The 20,267-nt window shown below is 31.9% G+C and overlaps 1 protein-coding gene across 2 annotated transcripts; it reads right to left on the bottom strand.

Moving 5' to 3' along the window:
* Positions 1 to 2,265: 2,265 nt before the first annotated feature.
* On the bottom strand, positions 2,266 to 13,881 carry LOC107434406 (kinesin-like protein KIN-7K, chloroplastic). Of its 2 annotated transcripts, none has more exons than XM_016045873.4 (25): positions 13,725 to 13,881; positions 13,466 to 13,585; positions 12,375 to 12,640; positions 12,190 to 12,287; positions 11,865 to 11,954; positions 11,321 to 11,373; positions 10,996 to 11,061; positions 10,843 to 10,896; positions 10,606 to 10,665; positions 9,497 to 9,575; positions 8,865 to 8,932; positions 8,232 to 8,294; positions 7,951 to 8,055; positions 7,056 to 7,160; positions 6,690 to 6,797; positions 6,456 to 6,602; positions 5,834 to 6,016; positions 5,473 to 5,631; positions 5,097 to 5,327; positions 4,569 to 4,709; positions 4,357 to 4,482; positions 4,203 to 4,253; positions 3,679 to 3,726; positions 3,373 to 3,576; positions 2,266 to 3,127 (listed from the first exon to the last, which is right to left on the bottom strand). In XM_016045873.4, the coding sequence occupies exons 3-25, from the start codon at positions 12,626 to 12,628 to the stop codon at positions 2,570 to 2,572; spliced, it is 3,051 nt and encodes a 1,016-aa protein (XP_015901359.1). In that variant the 5' UTR covers positions 12,629 to 12,640; positions 13,466 to 13,585; positions 13,725 to 13,881; the 3' UTR covers positions 2,266 to 2,569. The 2 variants fall into 2 exon arrangements, with proteins under 2 accessions (XP_015901359.1, XP_015901361.1); XM_016045875.4 differs by having other exon boundaries at positions 12,375 to 12,633.
* Between the last annotated feature and the right edge of the window lie 6,386 nt (positions 13,882 to 20,267).

Below are 20,267 nucleotides of genomic sequence, written 5' to 3'. Positions count from 1 at the left end.
CAGCCAAAACGTGATTGATAAACAGCCTCCCTAATGTTGACAAATCCACATATTAAAGCTGAATTGCAGTCAAGCATAGCGAGTATAACAAAAATTTCCCGCAAAGTAGTTCTCAGCCAAAACGTGATTGATAAACAAATTGTAAGAATTCTATCACGTATAGTATAGAAGCCAGTTAATAAGGCGACAAAAGGAAAATGATAAAACCCATTCGTTATTAAACCAACATGTATGTTATTTCTTAATTCTTACAGACAATAACAAATTGATCATAAATTTTATGATATGATTACAGGGTTTAGATAATGAAAATTTGTGGTGGTCTATAATAAAAACTAGGAAATACACGATCAGACAATCATTTCCAGAGAAGTTCATATTCCTAAAGTGCCGAATTATAAGATGCCATTATCAAAATCAGCTCTTTACGTGTGTTTTGCTTACACGTACGTGTGATAAGTTAACATGGATAGTAACAAGGTAAAAACAACTATACTAAGATACGAATCAGTATCTTAAAACAGTGTATTTTATGACAGTTGTGCTGTCAAATATGGCATAGAAAAGGCTCAGAATTTATGAGATACCTATTAAATTGAACAAGCGGAATGGTGACAACACAAATTTGATTTTTGGAAGTGCAAGGAAAGCCCATAAAACAGCTCCTACAAAAGGCTCTGTTGGTATCAATCTTAATTTGACCCAAAGTTCCCCTTCAATGTCAAAATCTCGAACACCAATTGGCACCACAATTGATATAATGCCAAACTTTAGTGACAGCATTAAAAGCATACAGGCACCTCCAGTATAACAGAGATCGATTTGATACCTGGATGAAATCAAAAGAAATATCTATAGTTAGTTAAAATATTTAGCATACAAGTTTCAAAAAAAATAATTAAATATCTAGAGTATCCATAAAGAAAAAAAAAATATAACCCTAATTTCGATTCCAACTTATTCCGAAATTAATCAAAAAAAAAAAAAAAACACCCACAAATGTTTTTAAAAAAATCCCAGAAACCAATCAAATCGAAAAGTCAAAAAAAAAAATGAAGCAAACGGAACATGCATTTTATCAGAGAAGCCAAGCAAAACAGCAAGCTTGGGCATTTGCTTCCGCCATGAAGTACCATCCTTGAGCTTCGTATACAAATCCACGTCCTCCTTTTTCACAATACCCTAATTTCGAATTCCAAACCATCAATTTCTTTGTATGGAAATTTGACTACCAGAGATATGAAACGGGCTGTTTGGCAAAAGAGCAATTAAGTGAAGAAAGCTTGATAAATGAGAAAAGATGAGCCAGCTTTGGGGAAAGGATGATAAAGTAGAAGAGAAAAGTCGGATGAAGAAAAGAAAAAAAAAAAACGGAAAAAAAAAATTTTAAAAAATAAAAATATTTAATTTGGATATAAAAGTATTTTGGGATTATTAAAAAATAATTAAAAAACAAAAAAAAAAAAAAAAAAAAACAAACAAACAAACAAACCAACCAAATGAAAGGGGTAAAAATCATTAAGCTCATTCCTAGGACATTGGGCCAAATTCCCTAAAAAACATTCATTTCCCTTCCGGTAGATGACCTTAAAAGAGAAAAAACCAAAACAAATAGTTGAGCTTTCAACTACAGTGTCTTGGCTAAACGCTCACGTTTCGATAACCAAATTACCAGTCGATTCGAATTCACATCAGGGAGAAAAAGGAAAAATTACATTCTCAGACTGATTTCTTAAAATGTCCCCATAAAAAATCGTAAATCTCCTATGAGACAAATGCTGTACATGATAAGCCACGACGTTTTTTTTGCCCAATTTTAGTGAACCCCATTTTATCTCTCTAATGAGTGCAAATTTCGAGCTAATAGTTATATTCATGCAATAATCCAATGAAATGTATAGATGGTCATGAATTCTCAAATCTCATAAAATCCTCTTATTGTTGAAGTCAGAATTCAGCTCCGGCCCTTAGGGGTCTCTAATACTATACTACATTAAAATTTATTGATCAGCTAAATCGGTAAATTTTGATATACACATAAGCCATCTAATTACATTGGAATTTTATAATCACAACTTGGGAAGTGTTCGTCTATGAATTTTCCTAGAAAGGATATGAGGTGTCAAATAAAGTCAGCAACTGTATCTTTTAGTACACGAATCCAAAAATTTATGTTAGCTTCAGACAATGAAATCAAAACCTCATCTCGCAACCTGAGTAGGTATACAAACAATACAACCGCCAACCCAATGAGTATTCTCTTCATCGTCCAATAGCAACATGGGATTAGAAAATTTAGAATGATCAAACAGGCACTACAAAGGTCCTAGAAAATACTTGACAGCATTACAAATGCATATGAGAAACTAGCATTAGCTTTAGTTACGGTCCCCCCAAAGATATCAACTGGGCCAAAAAGGGACAATACAATGTGGGAATCGTGTGGAAAAGAAAAAAGCCCTCACTTGGTTATACACAAACAGGAAGCGCTTTGCAATACAAGAAACAATTTTGTACACACTCTCGCACACAAAACAAATCCTTAAACTATCACCATCCTAGTCAAATATCAAAACCCAAAATCATCAGCTCGCTTAGTCTCTCTTCTTGATTCAGAAACTTCAGTTTCAGCTCCTTGGGATTTCTTCAACTTTGCCACAAGAACCCACATATTGGCAAGTTCATTTTCTAGATATGCTTCTCTTTGTTTAGATTCCTCAACCTTTCTTTGAAGGTCTGCCTCTCTCTGATCCTTCTCCGAGAGAGCAGCCTCATATGAAAGCTCTCTTTCCCGGCTCATGGCTAGTTCTTTCTTTATTTCCAAGACAGACCCAACTTGGTCATTCCGTTTGATATGACTCTCTCTCCTGCCATTCCGGACCATGCCACTAGTTCTACGCTGGGTGGGGGAGTTTTTGGATGCTGCCAGCTCAGCAGACAGTCTCTCGTTTTGATTCATGAGTTTAGCAACTTCTTCTGATAATGCTTTGAGCTCTACAGCAGCAGCTGAGGCTAAACCTTTGGCATACGAACTCTCCTCTGCCAGTTTCTGGTTCTGGGCTTCTAGCTGTTCTTTTGACAATGTTAGTTCAGTCACCTTCTGCTTCAGTTCTTCAATCATATTTTCCTGAGGGGAACAAAAAAAAAAAAAAACACATTGAAAGGTCTCCTACTTTGAGAGCTGATACTGCTAATGAGCTTGACAAGATAGTATTTATATGCAAATTATACTCGCAAGTGCTCAAACTTATAGCAGTTATCGATGTAGACCCTCTAATAAAAAGAAGCAATGATCCAGGCCTTCTACTTACAAAGTAAATCCAAATCAAGGAAAATTGACATATAGATTAACAATATTGATGAAGACAAAACCTTTTCTTGCAAAAGAAGCTTGTCATTTGTGTCTTTCAGCGCTGCATTTTGTTTTTCTGCACACAGTTCAGCATGCAAGCTTTTTGTTTCAGTAAGTTGTTTTGAATAACTGACTACAGGGCTGAAATTTCTCAATTCTAATGCCTCAGAGAGCTGCTGCTTCAAGGAGGCAACTGTTTCCTGCAATCCTTCACATTCACAAATCTGATAGCAAGAGAATATCAAGTCACAAGTGGCTCCCAAGTCTTGACTACATCTTTAAGAAAACAATAATCTTCAAGGAAGTAGTTCAAGTGATCTCCATACCTTTTCTTTCAGTTGCTCCTGAATTACACGATTGTCAGCAGCTTTAACCTGGAAATAAAATAATGATCCAATTATCAACAGATATAACTGGAATTACCATCAGTTAAACTTAGAGAGAGCTAGAAAAAAAAAAAAAAATTCATGTCATTTTCAGGACCCTTTTATTTTTGAATTGCAACTGTAATGACTAAAAATCATTACAGCTGTAAAATAAAGCGATATAAACAGGCATATAACCAAATCAGGAAACGTGAAAGGAAAGAAAAAAAAAACCAAGGGGTTTATCCTCATTTTGTATGTATAACTCAAAAGTCCATTTGCCCTTAAATTAGTTTAACACATCAAAGATAATACAAAGAAGGTGTATCACATCATTTATATATTATCATCCTTTTTGGCTCTGATCCAGATTATCTGGAGTAACTCCAGTAATGTTTCACAAGAAAACTCATTTATAAAAGGATGCTCGCTTGCTAAAAAAAGGATATTATATATGTTGTGGAAGTTGTGTACAGATCTATCACCTCAAGTTCAAAGGACTTCTCATTCAACTGTTCCTCTAGTTCAGCAATAGACTGCAGCATTAAACAAAAGACATTAGGGGGGAAAAAAAAAGTGTGTATGTTGTGGAGAGGGGGGAAAAAAGAATTGAAGCCAGTAATAGGAAGTTAAACTTACGTGAGAAATTTCCAATGAATCAATTTTGTTGTGTGAGGCATTCATGGAATCAGCAATTTGCTTTTCTAGTAAAGCTATTTGTTCATTCTTTGCCTTGATTTCATCTTTTAACTTCCTCATATCCACCTAAATTGTAAACAAAGCCATAAAGATTGGACTCAGGCATAGGAACAGCAGTCAAAGACAGAAACAATAAGGAAATAAAATCTTACATTGATTTGGTCCTTCTGGGGGTTTCTTGCTGCCTCTTCAGACAACCGCTTCAAAGCACTTGAATGGAGTGCCACCTCTCCAGACAAGATTTTTTGCTGCTCTCTAAGGAGATCTATGTGATCGATTGATTTTATGCTTGTCTGGAAAAATAAGTTAATAAATAAAGCAAACTAGAATAAAAGGTAATAAATCAAATCTATTTTATGAATGCAAAAGATGTTAAATTACTTGTTAACTTTAATCCCTTTTTCTAAATTTTAATAATCATAAAAGTTACTTTGATATTGTCTCTCAGCCATGATTCCAATCGGTTCTTGTTACCAAAAATAATAAAATAAAATAAGAAAGAAACAAGATTCCAATCAATTACTTTAAAGATACAAACACAAATAGAGACAGACAGACAGTATGCACATACTAATACTTACGTCTAGAAGAAAAAGAATGAATATAATCATGATAATGAGAAGAAAGGACAATGCATTGTTGATATACTGACTCCACTAGTATGAAAGACATTCACATACCAAAGGTGTTTCTTCTCCCAAGAAATTATCTTGGTGAACTTCTCTATCCTCTATAGTTTCAGATAAAACATCTGCAGATGGAGGGCTCTCCACAGGGAAAGAATGGGAAAGTCTGGATTCTGAATTAAAATTGCCACTTTCTGCTTGTGGTGTCGAAGGTGTACTCACAGACTTTGTGCCACTTGATTTATCTCTTGGACTTGACAAAGCCCCCAAACCACCATCTCGTTTCTGATAAAAACAGTGTACACAATATTTTAAGTCTAGCTAAAACATGATGTGCAGAGGAAAGAAAATCTATTCCTGGTTCATACAAAGAGCTGTGAAATTGTGAAGCACCAGAATAAGAAAGAACCGACATCCAAAGACCACATACCCGTAGCTTCAACCAGTTTAACAGTCCATGCTTCTTGGTTTTTTTCTCCTCCTTTGTTGTATCATCAGCAATTTCGGCATTCCCCTCAAGAGGCACATAGAACTCAATGCTTTCATCATCCAAGATCAAGTCCCGCCTTTTGTATGGTAGGTAAGCAAGCTGTAAAATTAATCAAGTAACCACTATTAATTCAAACAGTATAGAGAAACTAAAAGAAAACAAGCGCATAAGTAAAAATAGTCGTCATTATTAGAAAGCCAACTTATGATTTAAGCGTATGGTGGATTAGAAATTTTTAAACATATTGGAAAAGTGAATATATAAAAATAAAAACAAAGACATTGAAAAAACGTAGTCAAACCTCCTCTTCCCCAAAAGAATGTCTTCTCCTATGACCAGGTCTGTGAGGAAATCGTGTCGATTGTGATGCTTTTGTGGACACCAAGATTAGTTTTGTCAATCGTTGAATTCTGCTTAATAAAGCAGCTTTAGCTTCTTCTTCTTGTTCCAATCTTGATTGCAGCTTGACTTGACCATCTTCTAGCTTTAATCACATCAAAACAATATTTCAGTTCACATACAATAGTTTTTCTTGAAGACATTTTTTTCTAGCTTATTATAGTTTTATAGGAGTCTGTCATTAATTGAACGACATAATTCATCTAGGAATATAGACCACCTTTTTCCATGGAGAAAAGCATTAAAATTGCCCCAAAAAAGAATAAAAGAAAGGTTTAATGAGATACGAGAAAGAACAAAATTCTTTATGATGAAAAACGAAGAGCATCGCTATAAAGTCCAAACTATGCAAAAGCGTTCAGAAGTAATATAAACTTAAACTTGCTAAAACTGTGGCGAGCTTAAACAATATAGAAATCTAAAATAATAAGTAAATAAATAAATAAAATCAAGAAACCAGAGTTGCAGTCCTGGCTCCTAGCAGAAACTACATATAACAACTTGACACAAGGATAAGAGTGCACCTTTTGTTTTAGGAGGATAATATCATTTTCTCCAGTATCTTTCAGTTGAGGAACAGTAACAATACCCCGCTTCAACTGTTCCAACTCTTCCTTTAATGAACGAATCTCATTTTGATATTTTTTTATAAGTGACTTCTCATCAATAATCTGCCAGAACCACAACATTACTTCCAACAACATCATAGATGGCATTCTAAACGAGAAAAATTATATAAAATAAAAAAATAAAAAAACCTTGTTTTGTGCTGCTTGAATCTCAATATGTTTTGCCCGATGTGCGAATTTTAATGTATTATGAGTCTCTTCTGAACTACTTGAGGAAGGGGTAACAGTGCAGATAAGCTGTTAATTGGACAATGTTGATATATAAGTAAACCATGAAACTATACTGTGTTTGTTCTACAACACTGATATATAAAAGAGAATAAGAGATACAGAACTAATAGTAAAACAACAATGCACATCCAAAAACATAGCAATTACAAACTTACCAACAACTACAATAGCTATAGTAATAGTAATGACACTAATGAATACAATCATAATTTAAATGAATGGTGCTGAGGTTTCCCCAGAAAACAAAAGTATGGGAAGTCTTACAGATACACGCCCATGGCCACTTAATGAAGACTGGAGGAGTCTAGTCAATTTGGAGTCTCGGTATGGTATATGAGCAGCCCTCCCATCTGTTAACTTTGAAATAACCTACGTCAAACACAAATTAGATCTTTAGAGATACGTATATTAAAGTGCAAATAGAAAAATTAAAACCGACTGTACAGAAAGGATTATCTTAAGCAAGAGTCTATAATCTATTCAATTTAAAATAAGAAATAATGTAGAAGATACACCTACAAAGTATAGCATGATGAACAAGAAAAAAACAGAATCCTTCAAACTAGAAAGGAATAATTAGAGAGATTACGCATGGCAGCTGTACAACTCAATCACACTAATTCAACCATATTTGATAAATGTAAAGGTCATTGGCTGACAAGAAATTTAGAAATTTAGTATGAACAAAGGCAACCAAATATGTCCAACTTGATAAGGTAAAACAAAAGCATGAATGAAGTTCCAATCACATGTAATATGAGCTGGGATTCAAAGAAAATGAAATAAGTCCTTTCCTAGTTACATTTAATTCTGTAAGATCACTCAAATTACATATGGAAACAATATTTCAATCTTAAACAGAAAATATTATCATGTTTCTTACTTATACTTTTCCCCTATTTTACTTCTTTTCTATTTTTATTTTCTAAGATGAAAGATTTGAACTAAAGGCATGCATTGAAACTAGAGTTGGAAGATTTCTTACAGACCGTTAGAGGTTGAACGTCTTACCATGGTTGATTTGAATCACATTAAAATTTCTTGAAGGCCAAACACAGCCTAAAAACTATGATTTGTAGAACTATGGAATTATGAAATAAAGAGGATTCCAAATTTTCTAACTTCTTGTTTCCTGACAAAAATCTGTTTAAGGCCTCACCGTGCCAAGAGTTAGCAGGCTTTTGTTAATGTAAGATCCTTCTTTTCGTCTCACACCAGTAGTTTCAGCTTTGGAGCTCTCAGAACCTGCCAGATCGATGAGGTTCTGCGTATAAGTAAGATATAAAAAGTCATAAGAAAATCATAGATATTGTATATACTCAGCAATACAATCACCGACAAGAGTTAGTATGCAAGAAAAAGAGGCCACATTTAGTTGAAAATTAAAAAGATATCAAAATAGAAAATGAAGTCAGTTCAAAACAAAAGTGACATAATTACCAATTGAGACAAATTTACAGCTTCCCCTTCACTATTTTCACCACATGGGCTACTCTCTATCGTCTGTTAACAAGATAGCCAAAGATATACATTAAGAAAGAAATAAGAAAAGAAATATATCTATATATATATATAGACAAGTGAATGATTATTTAAAGATGAAATGGCAAACAAAAAAAGAAAGTATATTATATTTACACCCATGATCAAACAAAAAAAGTAGTACATTTTACCCATGCTTCACAAGGAGGAATGAACATTACTCATGAGACATGAATATAAATATTATGCATATATATATATAAGAAAAAAGAAAGAGGATGTGGGTGTTTAGCACCTAAGAACATTAGAAAGAAGGAAGCACTCAATAACCAGTTAGACCTCTCCTCAATTTGGAACTAACACGTATGGATAGAAACTTTGGCTGAATGAAGAGATAGATAATTGGTGGGATACCATATATGATCCCATAGCAAATTCATAATGGTATTACAATTATTTCATGTGTCTCATCATGTTTGTCAACAAAATGTATAAAGAAACTTAATGAAGAAACCACGAACAGAAAATACTAATAATTGCAAGAGATGACCAAAGCTATAATAACTACACTCTAATAGGGTAGAAAGATACCAATGTAAATATTGTGTGGCTCCTGCTACTGAGTAAATTGAAATTTGTAGACCCGACATGTCTGTGCTCTGTTGTTGACAATTAGAATTTATCAAAAAGTATAAAAAGTATCATGACATTAGCAAGCAAGATTAAGTGGAACAGCAGTAGTTATAATCACCCAAAAAAAAAACAGTCCAGACAAAGGAAGGTTTTTATTTGACTCTAGCAAATCATAAAATATGTCGGACTTTGTAATTTGAAACCATACAATTAGGACATGTCTGTGATATAAAGCGTCTAGTTGTTTGTTCTTTTCCATTTTTTGCACTGCCCATCATATATCTTATATATCTACAAATAATATTTCCTAAAAACATCATCATCATTCCATCCGTTAAAATTATTATACAAGTTTTTCTTTTTTATGGGCCATCAGATCATTTTGTTACAGGTGAACCCATTTTAAATTTAATATTCATCCATATACTTCTCACATTTTCAGTCATGCAACGTATTTTAATTTAGTCCACAACAGAAACTGAAACACCAGTAATAACATTCATGATAACAATAAAAATCTTATGAGTAAAAACAACCCAGCTCATATTTAGCTTAACAATAAAAGCAAAACATGTGTGCAGATATTTTACCTTCTCCTGCTGCTATAAGAGAAAGGGCATGAGCTGGGGAAAGTACAACTTCTTCCTTTATTCCTTCAACAAAGGTGCCCTACAACCATGGATTACAATGAGACAATCTCAATTTAGGAAATAATACTTTAAGTAAGCAACCATAAAAGTTCTCTCAAATAAAAAGAATCCAAAGCTGAGTTCCCAACATACAAGAATTAGAGGAAAGAACTTATGTTGAGTTTTCACATGTCAAACTAAAATCAACTAGAATAAGGGAGAACCAATGCATTGACGATCGAAAATCTAATGCTAGGTATAGATACATAATTCCCTAGTTGAAAAGAAAAGCTTTAATACGTTGATCATTAATGAGAAAATAGCATCAGCTTGATGCTATTCAAATGCGTAAAAGCCCATTTATTTACCCACCTAACTCAGGTAGTCAAGACAAGGAATGAATAAACTCCATAAAGGCATATATGTGACTACTCAAGCAGTAACTGACTTACAACTCCTCTACAGTCCTATGCCAAGACCTATCATGGATTGTGTTATCTTAACTTCCAGATGGAGGCATAACCATAAACAATAAATTTATCTATAGTTGTTTTCCCAGGATCATGCTGGATGTTGCCCAACAACAAGGTTTGCCTGTCATTGAAGGTTTTTAGAAATAATTGCATCATAGTGCCAAAATTGAATATGGCTAAGAGCCCAAGACTAGGAACAAAGAAACCAACTGTAACTAACAAAGTGACACACCACAGAGAAGCTTAAAAACTGTTGTTAATGAAACTGACAATCTTATGATAAATGTCAGATGGATCTATTCAGTGCACTTGCATTGCTGTTTCATGCACTTACTATGCATGAAGTGATAATAGATTTTCTTTAAAAAAACTCACCCTAACTGCTTGTTGTCACTGCCTAAAGCTCAAGATCATAAGCTTCAACTTCCATTTTACTATGGACATTGAAATGTATTATTAAGCATTTATGAATATTACTAATGACATGAAAGAGAATTAGAAATGCCAATAACAGATGTAACATATAGCAAAACTTTTCCATGAGGAAGTTAACATATTAGACAAGGAACAGAGAAAGCATAATATGATTATTTGAACCTGTGCATCCTCTCTAATTCGTAAATTTTGTCCTGCTGGATTCAACAAGTCATTAACAACCTGAAAACAAAGAAACCTTAGAAGGATAATAAAGTATCTTAAAAGGTGTAAGCAACATAGGGACCAGTTCATATAGAATATGACATCCAGAATATTACATTTCTGGACAGAATTTTGAACAATGCTACAGAGATTGTAATATCATATACAAGCAAGAAAGATTTGAGAAAAGATTACCTCATTATAGATTTCCAAGTACGAGACTCGGAGAAGAAACTCTCGGTTTGGAGTCTGCAGCATAGATAAATGTTAGACAATGTAGTTTCTCTGATTAGAAAATCTTATAGAAAGAACGTGCAGAGAAAGATCATAGTGTCCTGTACAAAATACCTCTTGAATTATACTAAAAGCATCCTTCACAGCCAGTGGTATAATTCCAGGAGACCTTTGATCACCCTGACCAACATAACAACAACATCAATAACACTCAGGTATACCTAATATAAGGCCTGACAAGACATTATTAAACAAAATCCTATATAAAGCAACAGTGTTGATGTTAATAATCAAACCCACATGTGATGACATTTCCACAGTTAAATTACAGGAAGAGAGAACTAGGGAGGAAAAAAAAAAAAAAAAAAAAAAAAAAGGATGCTAGACCAATGTATGTCAATTGCATAAAGAATGGATAAGCATAAATATTTGATCTCACGTGCATAGTATGAGTCTTCCCACTGCTCGTCACCCCATATGCGAAAATTGTACCTGTAATTAAAGAAATCAGAGCATAACTAAAATACAATGCAATGCCTTTTGTATCTAAATATGAAGAAAGACGTTGAAAATCCAACTTCTAATGCAAAAAACTGATCATAATTTCAATCACTAAAATCAACTTTTTGCCCAGTACAACCAACCACCTAATGACTCTGCAGAAAATGGAAGTAATTGTTCACAGGCCATTCCTGGGATACCTAAGCTGCAAGGCCTGCTATTGGCCATATGTAACCAACTTGGTTTTCATGAATTCTTTAAGCCACATTGGTGTGGCTAAGCATCAATAACTTCTAGTTGTTATACACATCCAACACCAAATAGGTAGGATAAAATGCTTTTGTCCCAATACTAGTTTATAAATATACTTCTGTGATCTATCAGCCACCTTTAAAAAACAATAACAAGATTTGGGACATAAACCAGCTAGAAAATAATTTCAAAAATTAAGTTCATCAGCTTCAAGAATGGATGCTATTTACCATTGACGCCTTCCATTGCACCGCTAACCACATGCTGTGCAGCAACATCATAAACATGACGAGTTGTGGTTGTAGGCCCAAACACCCTATCTGGTGGCATGTAATAGAAAAACAATAATGGTAATATAAAATTCAATTATATATTAGCTAATACAAGTTAAAAAGTTAAAAACATTTATCAACAATTTTTCTCAACAAGATAGTAAGATACAATATTTCATGATAAATAGATAAAAAAACAAAATCCTATATAATAATTTCATTTCTAAAACCAAACAATCAAGGACAACACAATATTTGGCTTCACTAGAAACAACATAATTACCATATGCATATGCTACTGATGGATTATGCTCATTCCGCACAATTGTTTCTCCATCTGCATACCATGCAATCTCCTCTCCTTGGCGAATTTCCCTTGGACTATCCCAAACATATTACAAAGAACTTAGTAAATACTCATGAACAGGACCACATCAATGAAACATAATTTGGAATAGCAAAATGCACCTGAGAGGACGAAAGCGAACTGTTACTGTGACATTTTCTTTTGATCTCCCCACATCCACTGGTAAACTTTCAGAGTAGAAGTATTGTGGCTTACTTCGAGCTGAAGAAGATGCAGGAGAGCTTTGACCATCAATAGATGTTTCTAGGAATTTTTTTGAAGACGATGTTGTCGAAGATGAATGAGAATGAACAGCTTTCGAACTACTCGAACCCAATCTTTTTGATCTCGATCCTTGTCTTGACGCCATTACCATTCAAACTTAATCCTTCAACACAACGAGAATAATTCGTTTTCAACATCAATCCTTCAACACAACGAGAATAATTCGTTTTCAACATCAATCAGACACAACTTCAATCCTCGCACTCTTCAATCTGTTTAATATCTTTATAGACCTTGTTTTCTTGACGAGGCACGTGGTAAATTTAGAGTGAGTAGTAGCTTTTCAGTTAAAAATATCTTGATCTACTAAAATCCTTTTAAAACTATGACTGTGAAGTCACATCAGAATCAATAAGAACAAACCTCGAATCTTTAGGTCCTTAACATTTTCTAGGGCTCTGTTTGTCCGCAGAGAAAAATGTAGAGAAAATAACTACTAAAAGAGTAAATAAAGCCATTTTTTCAGGGTTAATATATCCATTATTAACGACTTCGGAGGAGTAAAAAGAAAGGAAAATATCTCATTCCAACCAACCTGTGGATAGGTAATTTGACATTTCAATTTTTCAATAACTAGAACAACGGAAACATGAATGTCGAATTTATCCTTTGCTTGACTTCATATTTTCAGCAACCAAACAGAGGAAAATAGATGAAGAAAATGCGCAAAAACCAAAACAAATTCTTTTAATAAAAAAAAAATGCAACAAAATCTCAGTTGGTTAGCATCTTTCTTTAAACTGCTATGAGAATAGAAAGAGAATGAAATAAAGAAGCTACTCAGCGAAGCTCAACACAGCTAATTACAAATTTGACCTTCGAATTTAAAAAAGCAAAACTTAACCAAACGAAGCTCTGAAATTTTTTTCTTCCCTCCATTTTCTCGAGAACCAGACAGAAACTACTGAAGATAAGATTCGAACATTACCTGTAACAAATCAGAGAAGCATTGCAAACCAAATCCAGTAATACAAATATTAAAAAACCGAGTTTTTATACGGAGATCTTCTTCGAACTCGGGGCAAAATGGATCTGACAGAGTGTGTGACTGAGGTAGTACACAAATAGAGCATCAATCATCATCATCATCACCAGTCAGAGAAAGCGAGACAAAAAAATTAAATAAATAAAAACATTAGAGCTGAATTTTTTTTTAATTAATAATTTTCTAATGAAGCTTTTCTTACTTGCCTTGGAAGCGATGCCCTTCATCAAAGGCAAACCGCATTTCTCAATCCAACTTTAGAGAGAGAGAGAGAAGAGGCAGACAGAAAGAAAGAGAGAATTATACATACACCTATGCCTATAGATGTAGAGAGAGAAAGTAGTGAGTGACTGGTGAAAGGCTGAAACGGTGAGGTAGTGTAATTTTTCCACTGCCTTTTCTTTTTTTCTTTTGTTTTTTCGGAAACTTTTTTATTTAATTTATTATTCATTTTATTGTTATGTTTTAGCGCGCAGGCAGGGAAAGACAGCGGACTCGCGAGAGATTGTGAGAGGTCACAGGAAGCGCGTGTGATGAGGATGACTGGATGAGCTTAGAGACGAAGTTGTGGGACCAATAGGAGTTGGCTACGTGTGTCCGATAAGCATAAAACGAAGAATGAGTGAAAACAATAATAATAATAATAATTTTCCACGAGAAAATTTTCTTTCTTTTTTTTTAATTTGGTTTTTAGAAAAAAGTTTGATGAGGACGGCTCACATTTGCGAGTATGGTGAAGTTTCATATTTTGTTGTTATTTTCGTATATATTTGGAAGCACACCAAACATCCAATTGGCTTTTGCTCCCTTCCGTTTTGGCTTTGCCTGAAAACACTTGACCGTTACTTTTTTCTCATTTTTTGGTTTTTGACCGATATTTACTGATATAAATATGGAATAAGGATGAAAGAAAAATAAATAAATAAATAAATAAGTAGATAAAATAAGGAATAACTAAATCTTACTCTAGGAATAATTAAATCTTACTCTTTTCAAGTTTCAACTATAAATAAATAATTAATTGCATTTTCTATCCCAAAAAATAAAAAGTCTTTAACTATACAAATTTTTGCATTTTGCCACATATACTACAATAAATCTCACATTAGACATTTTTTTTATCATTTACAATTTTTTTTTCTTCTGATATTTTGAATTTATAATTAATTAAATTAATTAAAACAATCTCACTTCATTAAAAAATAAAAAATTATATAAAAGATATGACAATGAGACAAAAATTGTAATGAATTTCGGAATCATGTATGGTGAAATTAAATATACGTAAATAATACAACACTTTTAAAATTATTTTGTTTATTTTATTTTACTTTTAAACAGTATACATGATTAATTATATCTTAGAAAAAATTGTATGATGAAAATAAACTAAGGGATTTTATCAAAAAGAAGAAAAGACTAAACTGAGGAATTTTGTATGTCGGGGGGACAAAGTACAAAAAGTTGTATAGTTAAAGAGTAAAGTTATTCAATAGACAATTTTTGTTTGCCTTTTTTTTTTTTTTTTGACAAGGCTTAATTTGTCTTTTTGAAATTTGTTTAAATAACTCCAAACAACATGTCTTAAAAAAAGTCTTACAAAAATATCTCTCTTCATTGTGCTTTTTTCCTTTTCCGTGGGTTTTATAATTTTGTTATATATATTTATCTTAATAGATTATTTTTACATTTTATTTTTTTTAATACTTGATCATGCATACTGTTTTTTTTTTTTTGAATAAAAAAAAAATAGATTTTCTGGTGAATATCATTGGTGCAGATTTTAAAAAACTGTAAACCATTAGTAGTTGTAGCTTTGTAACCATGCAAGAATCTACAAGCTGTTCAGCCCATCACCTTCCGCTTGTCCCTATCGCCTTCTCCAATAGTGCTTAGGACGTGAAATTTATACCAAAATTCAAATAGAATTTGTCAAGATTCAAACCTACAATTTTTGCAAACAGATGTAAGGGATTGAGCTGGCTGATCCCACATTGGGTGTTGATCATACATACTGTTGGTTTAATAGTTTTTATTATTTGATAATAAAATTTATGGAAAAAATTAATGACATTAAATAACAATAAATATTGAAAATTTTCCCTTTTCACAAGAAAGTGCGAAATAACTTTTGTTGGTTCCAATTACTGCTACAGAAAGAACTCTTTTCATATAGCTATTATATGGTATAGTTTTACAATGAATTATCAAAAAAATAAAAAAATAAAGAAATTAAAAGAGTAATAAAATGGCAAGTTGCCTAATACAATACTATATCATTACATTATCTATTTATTGGTTCTCCACCGCATTTTATTTTTCCAAAGCATTTCCATTGTTATTATTATTACGATTTTGCGGAGTCACATTATTTATATATTTATCCATTGAGGTTATTGAAATTTGAGACGTTACCGTACTCTCGATGGTAGACTAGACAGGGAAAATAAACATATTGACATGGACTTAGAGTATCAACGACTCTAAACATGTGAGGGATCCAATAAAGGTAACGTACTGTACTTACCGAGGACCCTGACCGAGAGTCCTGCCATCATAACCGTCAATCGCATTAATCATGAATATTGTGATATTTTAGAGTTAATTTCAGAAATCAAACGACTACCTTTCGTTCAGCCATCTTATGCCACTACCTGTTTCTGATGAGGCTGTACAACTTGGGTTCTCTACACCCAAGGCTAGACTTACCAAAAAGCCCTTTTCTCGTCTCTTTTTTTTTGATAGTGGGCAAATTTAAATTGGGTTACTTGTTAAAAAAAAAAATGATTTTTACTGTTAGGTTGTTCTGCAAGGTTTTCTCATCTTCCTCTCTTCTTTTTTATTTTTTTTTTATTTTTTTATTTATGTTAGGCAAATTTAAATTTGAATTATTTTGGAAAAACGATAACTTTTACTATTCTGCAAGGTTTTCTCATCTTCCTCTCTTCTTTTTTTTTTTTTTTTTTATTTATGTTAGGCAAATTTAAATTTGAATTATTTTGGAAAAACGATAACTTTTACTATTCCTGAAAAGATTTTTCACCTTTGTTTGTTAAGTTTGTTCCCCACTGAAAATAAGAAGCATTTTTGTCACAAAAAAATACATAGATATTATATTGTCTAATAATTATTATATATACATCCTTATTAATCTTAAAAACCTAATAAAATATATTAACAATGATGCGCATTGTGATCACCGATACACAATGATTACATATTTTTAATAAATTATATAATTAAATACGTAATTATTTATTTTATCATCATCCATCACCTCGTTGTACCAAATATATTGCTTTCATTTGCCGTATATTAAGTTAAAGTGACAAATTTTTATTTTTATTTCTTACTCCAAATTTTTTAAATAGAAATTCTTCCGACCCCACATACAACTATATATTATATATGCCAAAAATATCGTTGTTTTTTTGCTTTAAGAAAATAATAATGAGTAGAGAAGAGTCATTTCTAGCTAATGCTTTATGAGTTATAAGCATCTTGTATTTATTATAGGCAGATCGATACTAAAGCATTCAATCATATTAGTTATAAAGGTGACGTGCCTTTTTACTCTTTTTCTTTTGCCAAAACTCTCTCTCCCTCTCTCCACTTATGGTACACGTTTATATACTTCCATCATTAGTTTTAACTTCATAATTAAGCAGGAGAAGCTTTTGTGAAATAAATCTAAAACCACAAAAGGTTAAATATAGAATAATAATAATAATAATAATAATAATAATAATCATAATAATAATAGTAATAATGATTCAGGAAAATTAAGGGAACAATAAATTATCAATATACATTTGCATGGGAATCCAAAAAACAACTTATTTTCCCATACTATGCTATGGAGATTTTAACTGATATTGTTATAAGAAGGCATAACACCTTTGCGATTAAATTATTCATGTAAGTACCAAAAAAAAAAAAATCATTTTTTAAGATAAATTTTGTAAAATTTTATTTTATTTTCTGAAGTCGTCACTTATGGGATGTGTAAGCAATTTATTAGTATCAAAAGATTGATAATTTTCTAGCAGTCCAATGTTATCCAATTAAAAATTAGCGATAGCATGACATCTAATTATATTATATTAATGGTCACAAAATTAATATTGTCTAATGTTATATAAGGGAAGTAGCATGCATGTCTATTTTTTCAGTCCTTTTTTTTTGTTTTTTAGGTGAATCTAGTTTTCCAGTCACGTCTATGAAGAAAAGAGTAAGAGGGTCGAACAGAAATAGATTATTGAATATTTTTCTCTATGGCTTAAAAGCCTGGCAAGCTAATAGAGAAAGAAAAGAAGGTAGCCCCGTTAGGTGGCAAAGTTGGAATTTGGGAATAAAGATTGTAGGTGGGGTAAAAAATTAAAAAATAAATAAAGATGGTTTGACCATTTTAAGCAAATAAGTACGAATAAATAAATATATTCAGCTAAAGATTGAGTGCCTTTTTTTTCATACTCTCTTAATTTTTTCAGAGAATCCCCAACCCTACTCCAACCAGTCTAAAAGCCTCAAATCGAAGAGAAAATTAGAAGAAATAATATAAATTAAAAAAGAAAAGCAGAGTACAAGAGGACTTTTTTCTTTTCTTTTCTTTTAATCTTTTTTTTCCCTTTCCCATACACTTTTTTCTTTTTCTTTATTTTTCTCTTTCCTTTTATTTTTCTCTTTCCTTTTGCAATGGTAACTCTGCACTGGTATTAATTTTCCAAAAAAAAAAAGAAAGAAAAAAAAAGAGAAAAAAAAGAAAACAACTCTGTACTGAGTATTTTGGATTTATAAAGGATAAAAAGGATACCAATCCAATTTCCAATTGAAAAAAAAAAAAAAAAATGAAGTTCAACTTCAACTTCAATCATTGCATTAAACTTTTAGCAGGTAACCTATAGTATCATGAAAATTTTCAAGCATCCAAGGCAATGAAAAACCTTTTTCATGGTAATTCTTTTATATGTTTTGTCTCAATGAAATATTTGTGGTGTATTGGTTTATCTACTACTCTACATCATAGAGAACGCCTGTCCAACAACCACTCATATTGTATAACTAAAAGGATTCCTTTTGTCTTGGATACTTTTGCCTTTTCATTTTTTTGTTTGCTTCTTATTAGTTGGAATCTTGCATATATATTATGTACAAGCCCATCCCTTAAAAAAAATAAATAAATAAATAAGAAGAAGATTTTAGCACAAGAGGGATAAACATACTTTTTAGATTTAATAATTAGGATACTTCTCGGTCGGTCCACTCATAAAATCTAATGATTAATATATAACAGCTATATGTTGTTTACACTGCTTCATTTTGGAGGCTTCAACAATTAACCCTGCACTGTAATTATGGAAGTAATATAGGCACTAAAAGGTCTAAGAAACTTTTACATGGCAAAAGTAATTGAAATATTTTGTCCCATGGAAAAGACCAAAAGGAATGATTTCGATATGAAATTTTGTTGTCCAAACTCAATATGCCATATACAAAATATAGGTGAATTTCTTCAAGAACAGCAATAAACGGATGCGCTGGCTTGTCTCTGTGAAAATCAGATCTAAACGACACGTAACCAATGCAATACATTTTTTGAAATATTTACCTTTCATGATATCACATGTAAATGTAAAATTTTTGGATAAATTAAATTTTTTTACCTAAATCCATTTGAGTGTTACAGTTGCCAAACTCTTATTCTGCATATATTAGATCAAAATAAAAAATAACGAAACAAAGTTGGAAGTAGGTGTGGGTGTGACAGTTTAATGGACAAGTATTTCTAAAGAATAAGATACATAGAATTTTATGATTGTGAACATATTAGATATTGGAAATGAAGTTAGGTATATGATTAAGGGTCTCAGTTAGGTGATTATTAGGTATACTATAATTACTTAATCATTTTCTATTACAAGCAGATAATACGATAATTAAGAGCATGAAATTTGTTCTTTAAGGGCATTCAGCAATTGTGTCTTCTTTTAGCAATAATACAGTACGGATGGTCTGTGTGCCTTGGAAGGCCAAATTGGGAATCATGACTCATTAATTTTTTTTTAAAAAAAAAGAGGAAGGTAGCTTGCAATTTGATTATGAAGGTAGATGAGCCATCAATGTTATCTTTATATATTAGGTGAGCAGATTACTGTATTCCATTATTCATTTATTTTTATATTTTATAATTAATATTATTGCTGTTATTTTTTTTGGTGAATATTATTTCTGTCGTTATTGATAATGTATTATTATTATTATTATTATTATGTTGTTGTACTAATTCCAGTCGTTGTCATTGTAATCACTTTGGATTTTAAAACACACAACAATCAATTCACTATAAATAAATATGGATTGATTTAGGGACCTTTTCTTATAATTCAATTATGGAAAACATCAAAGAAATCTGTGTTGTTTTTAATTTGAAGGGTTTATAATTGAGTTTGGTGTTTCAATCAAACAATTAAATAAATTATGAATTTTGCCATTTTCATTATAAAATAAAAAATAAATAGAGATCGACCATCAATCAATTAAGATATCAGTCAATGAGACGAGGTCCATGTTAATGACTTTGGGTATTTAGATGGGGCAAGTTGACAATCGATATCACTTAATATTTCATGTTCATACACTAAATTCCATTTATAGGTCCCTCTTAACTTTTCAATACAAATTAAGTAATAAATTAATTAAAGATGTAAATATATATATATATATATATATTTATATGGATATCTAC

Source organism: Ziziphus jujuba, chromosome 11 (assembly GCF_031755915.1).
Source record: "Ziziphus jujuba cultivar Dongzao chromosome 11, ASM3175591v1".
Classification (NCBI taxonomy): domain Eukaryota; kingdom Viridiplantae; phylum Streptophyta; class Magnoliopsida; order Rosales; family Rhamnaceae; genus Ziziphus; species Ziziphus jujuba.
This window is presented reverse-complemented; position numbering and strand designations above follow the sequence as displayed.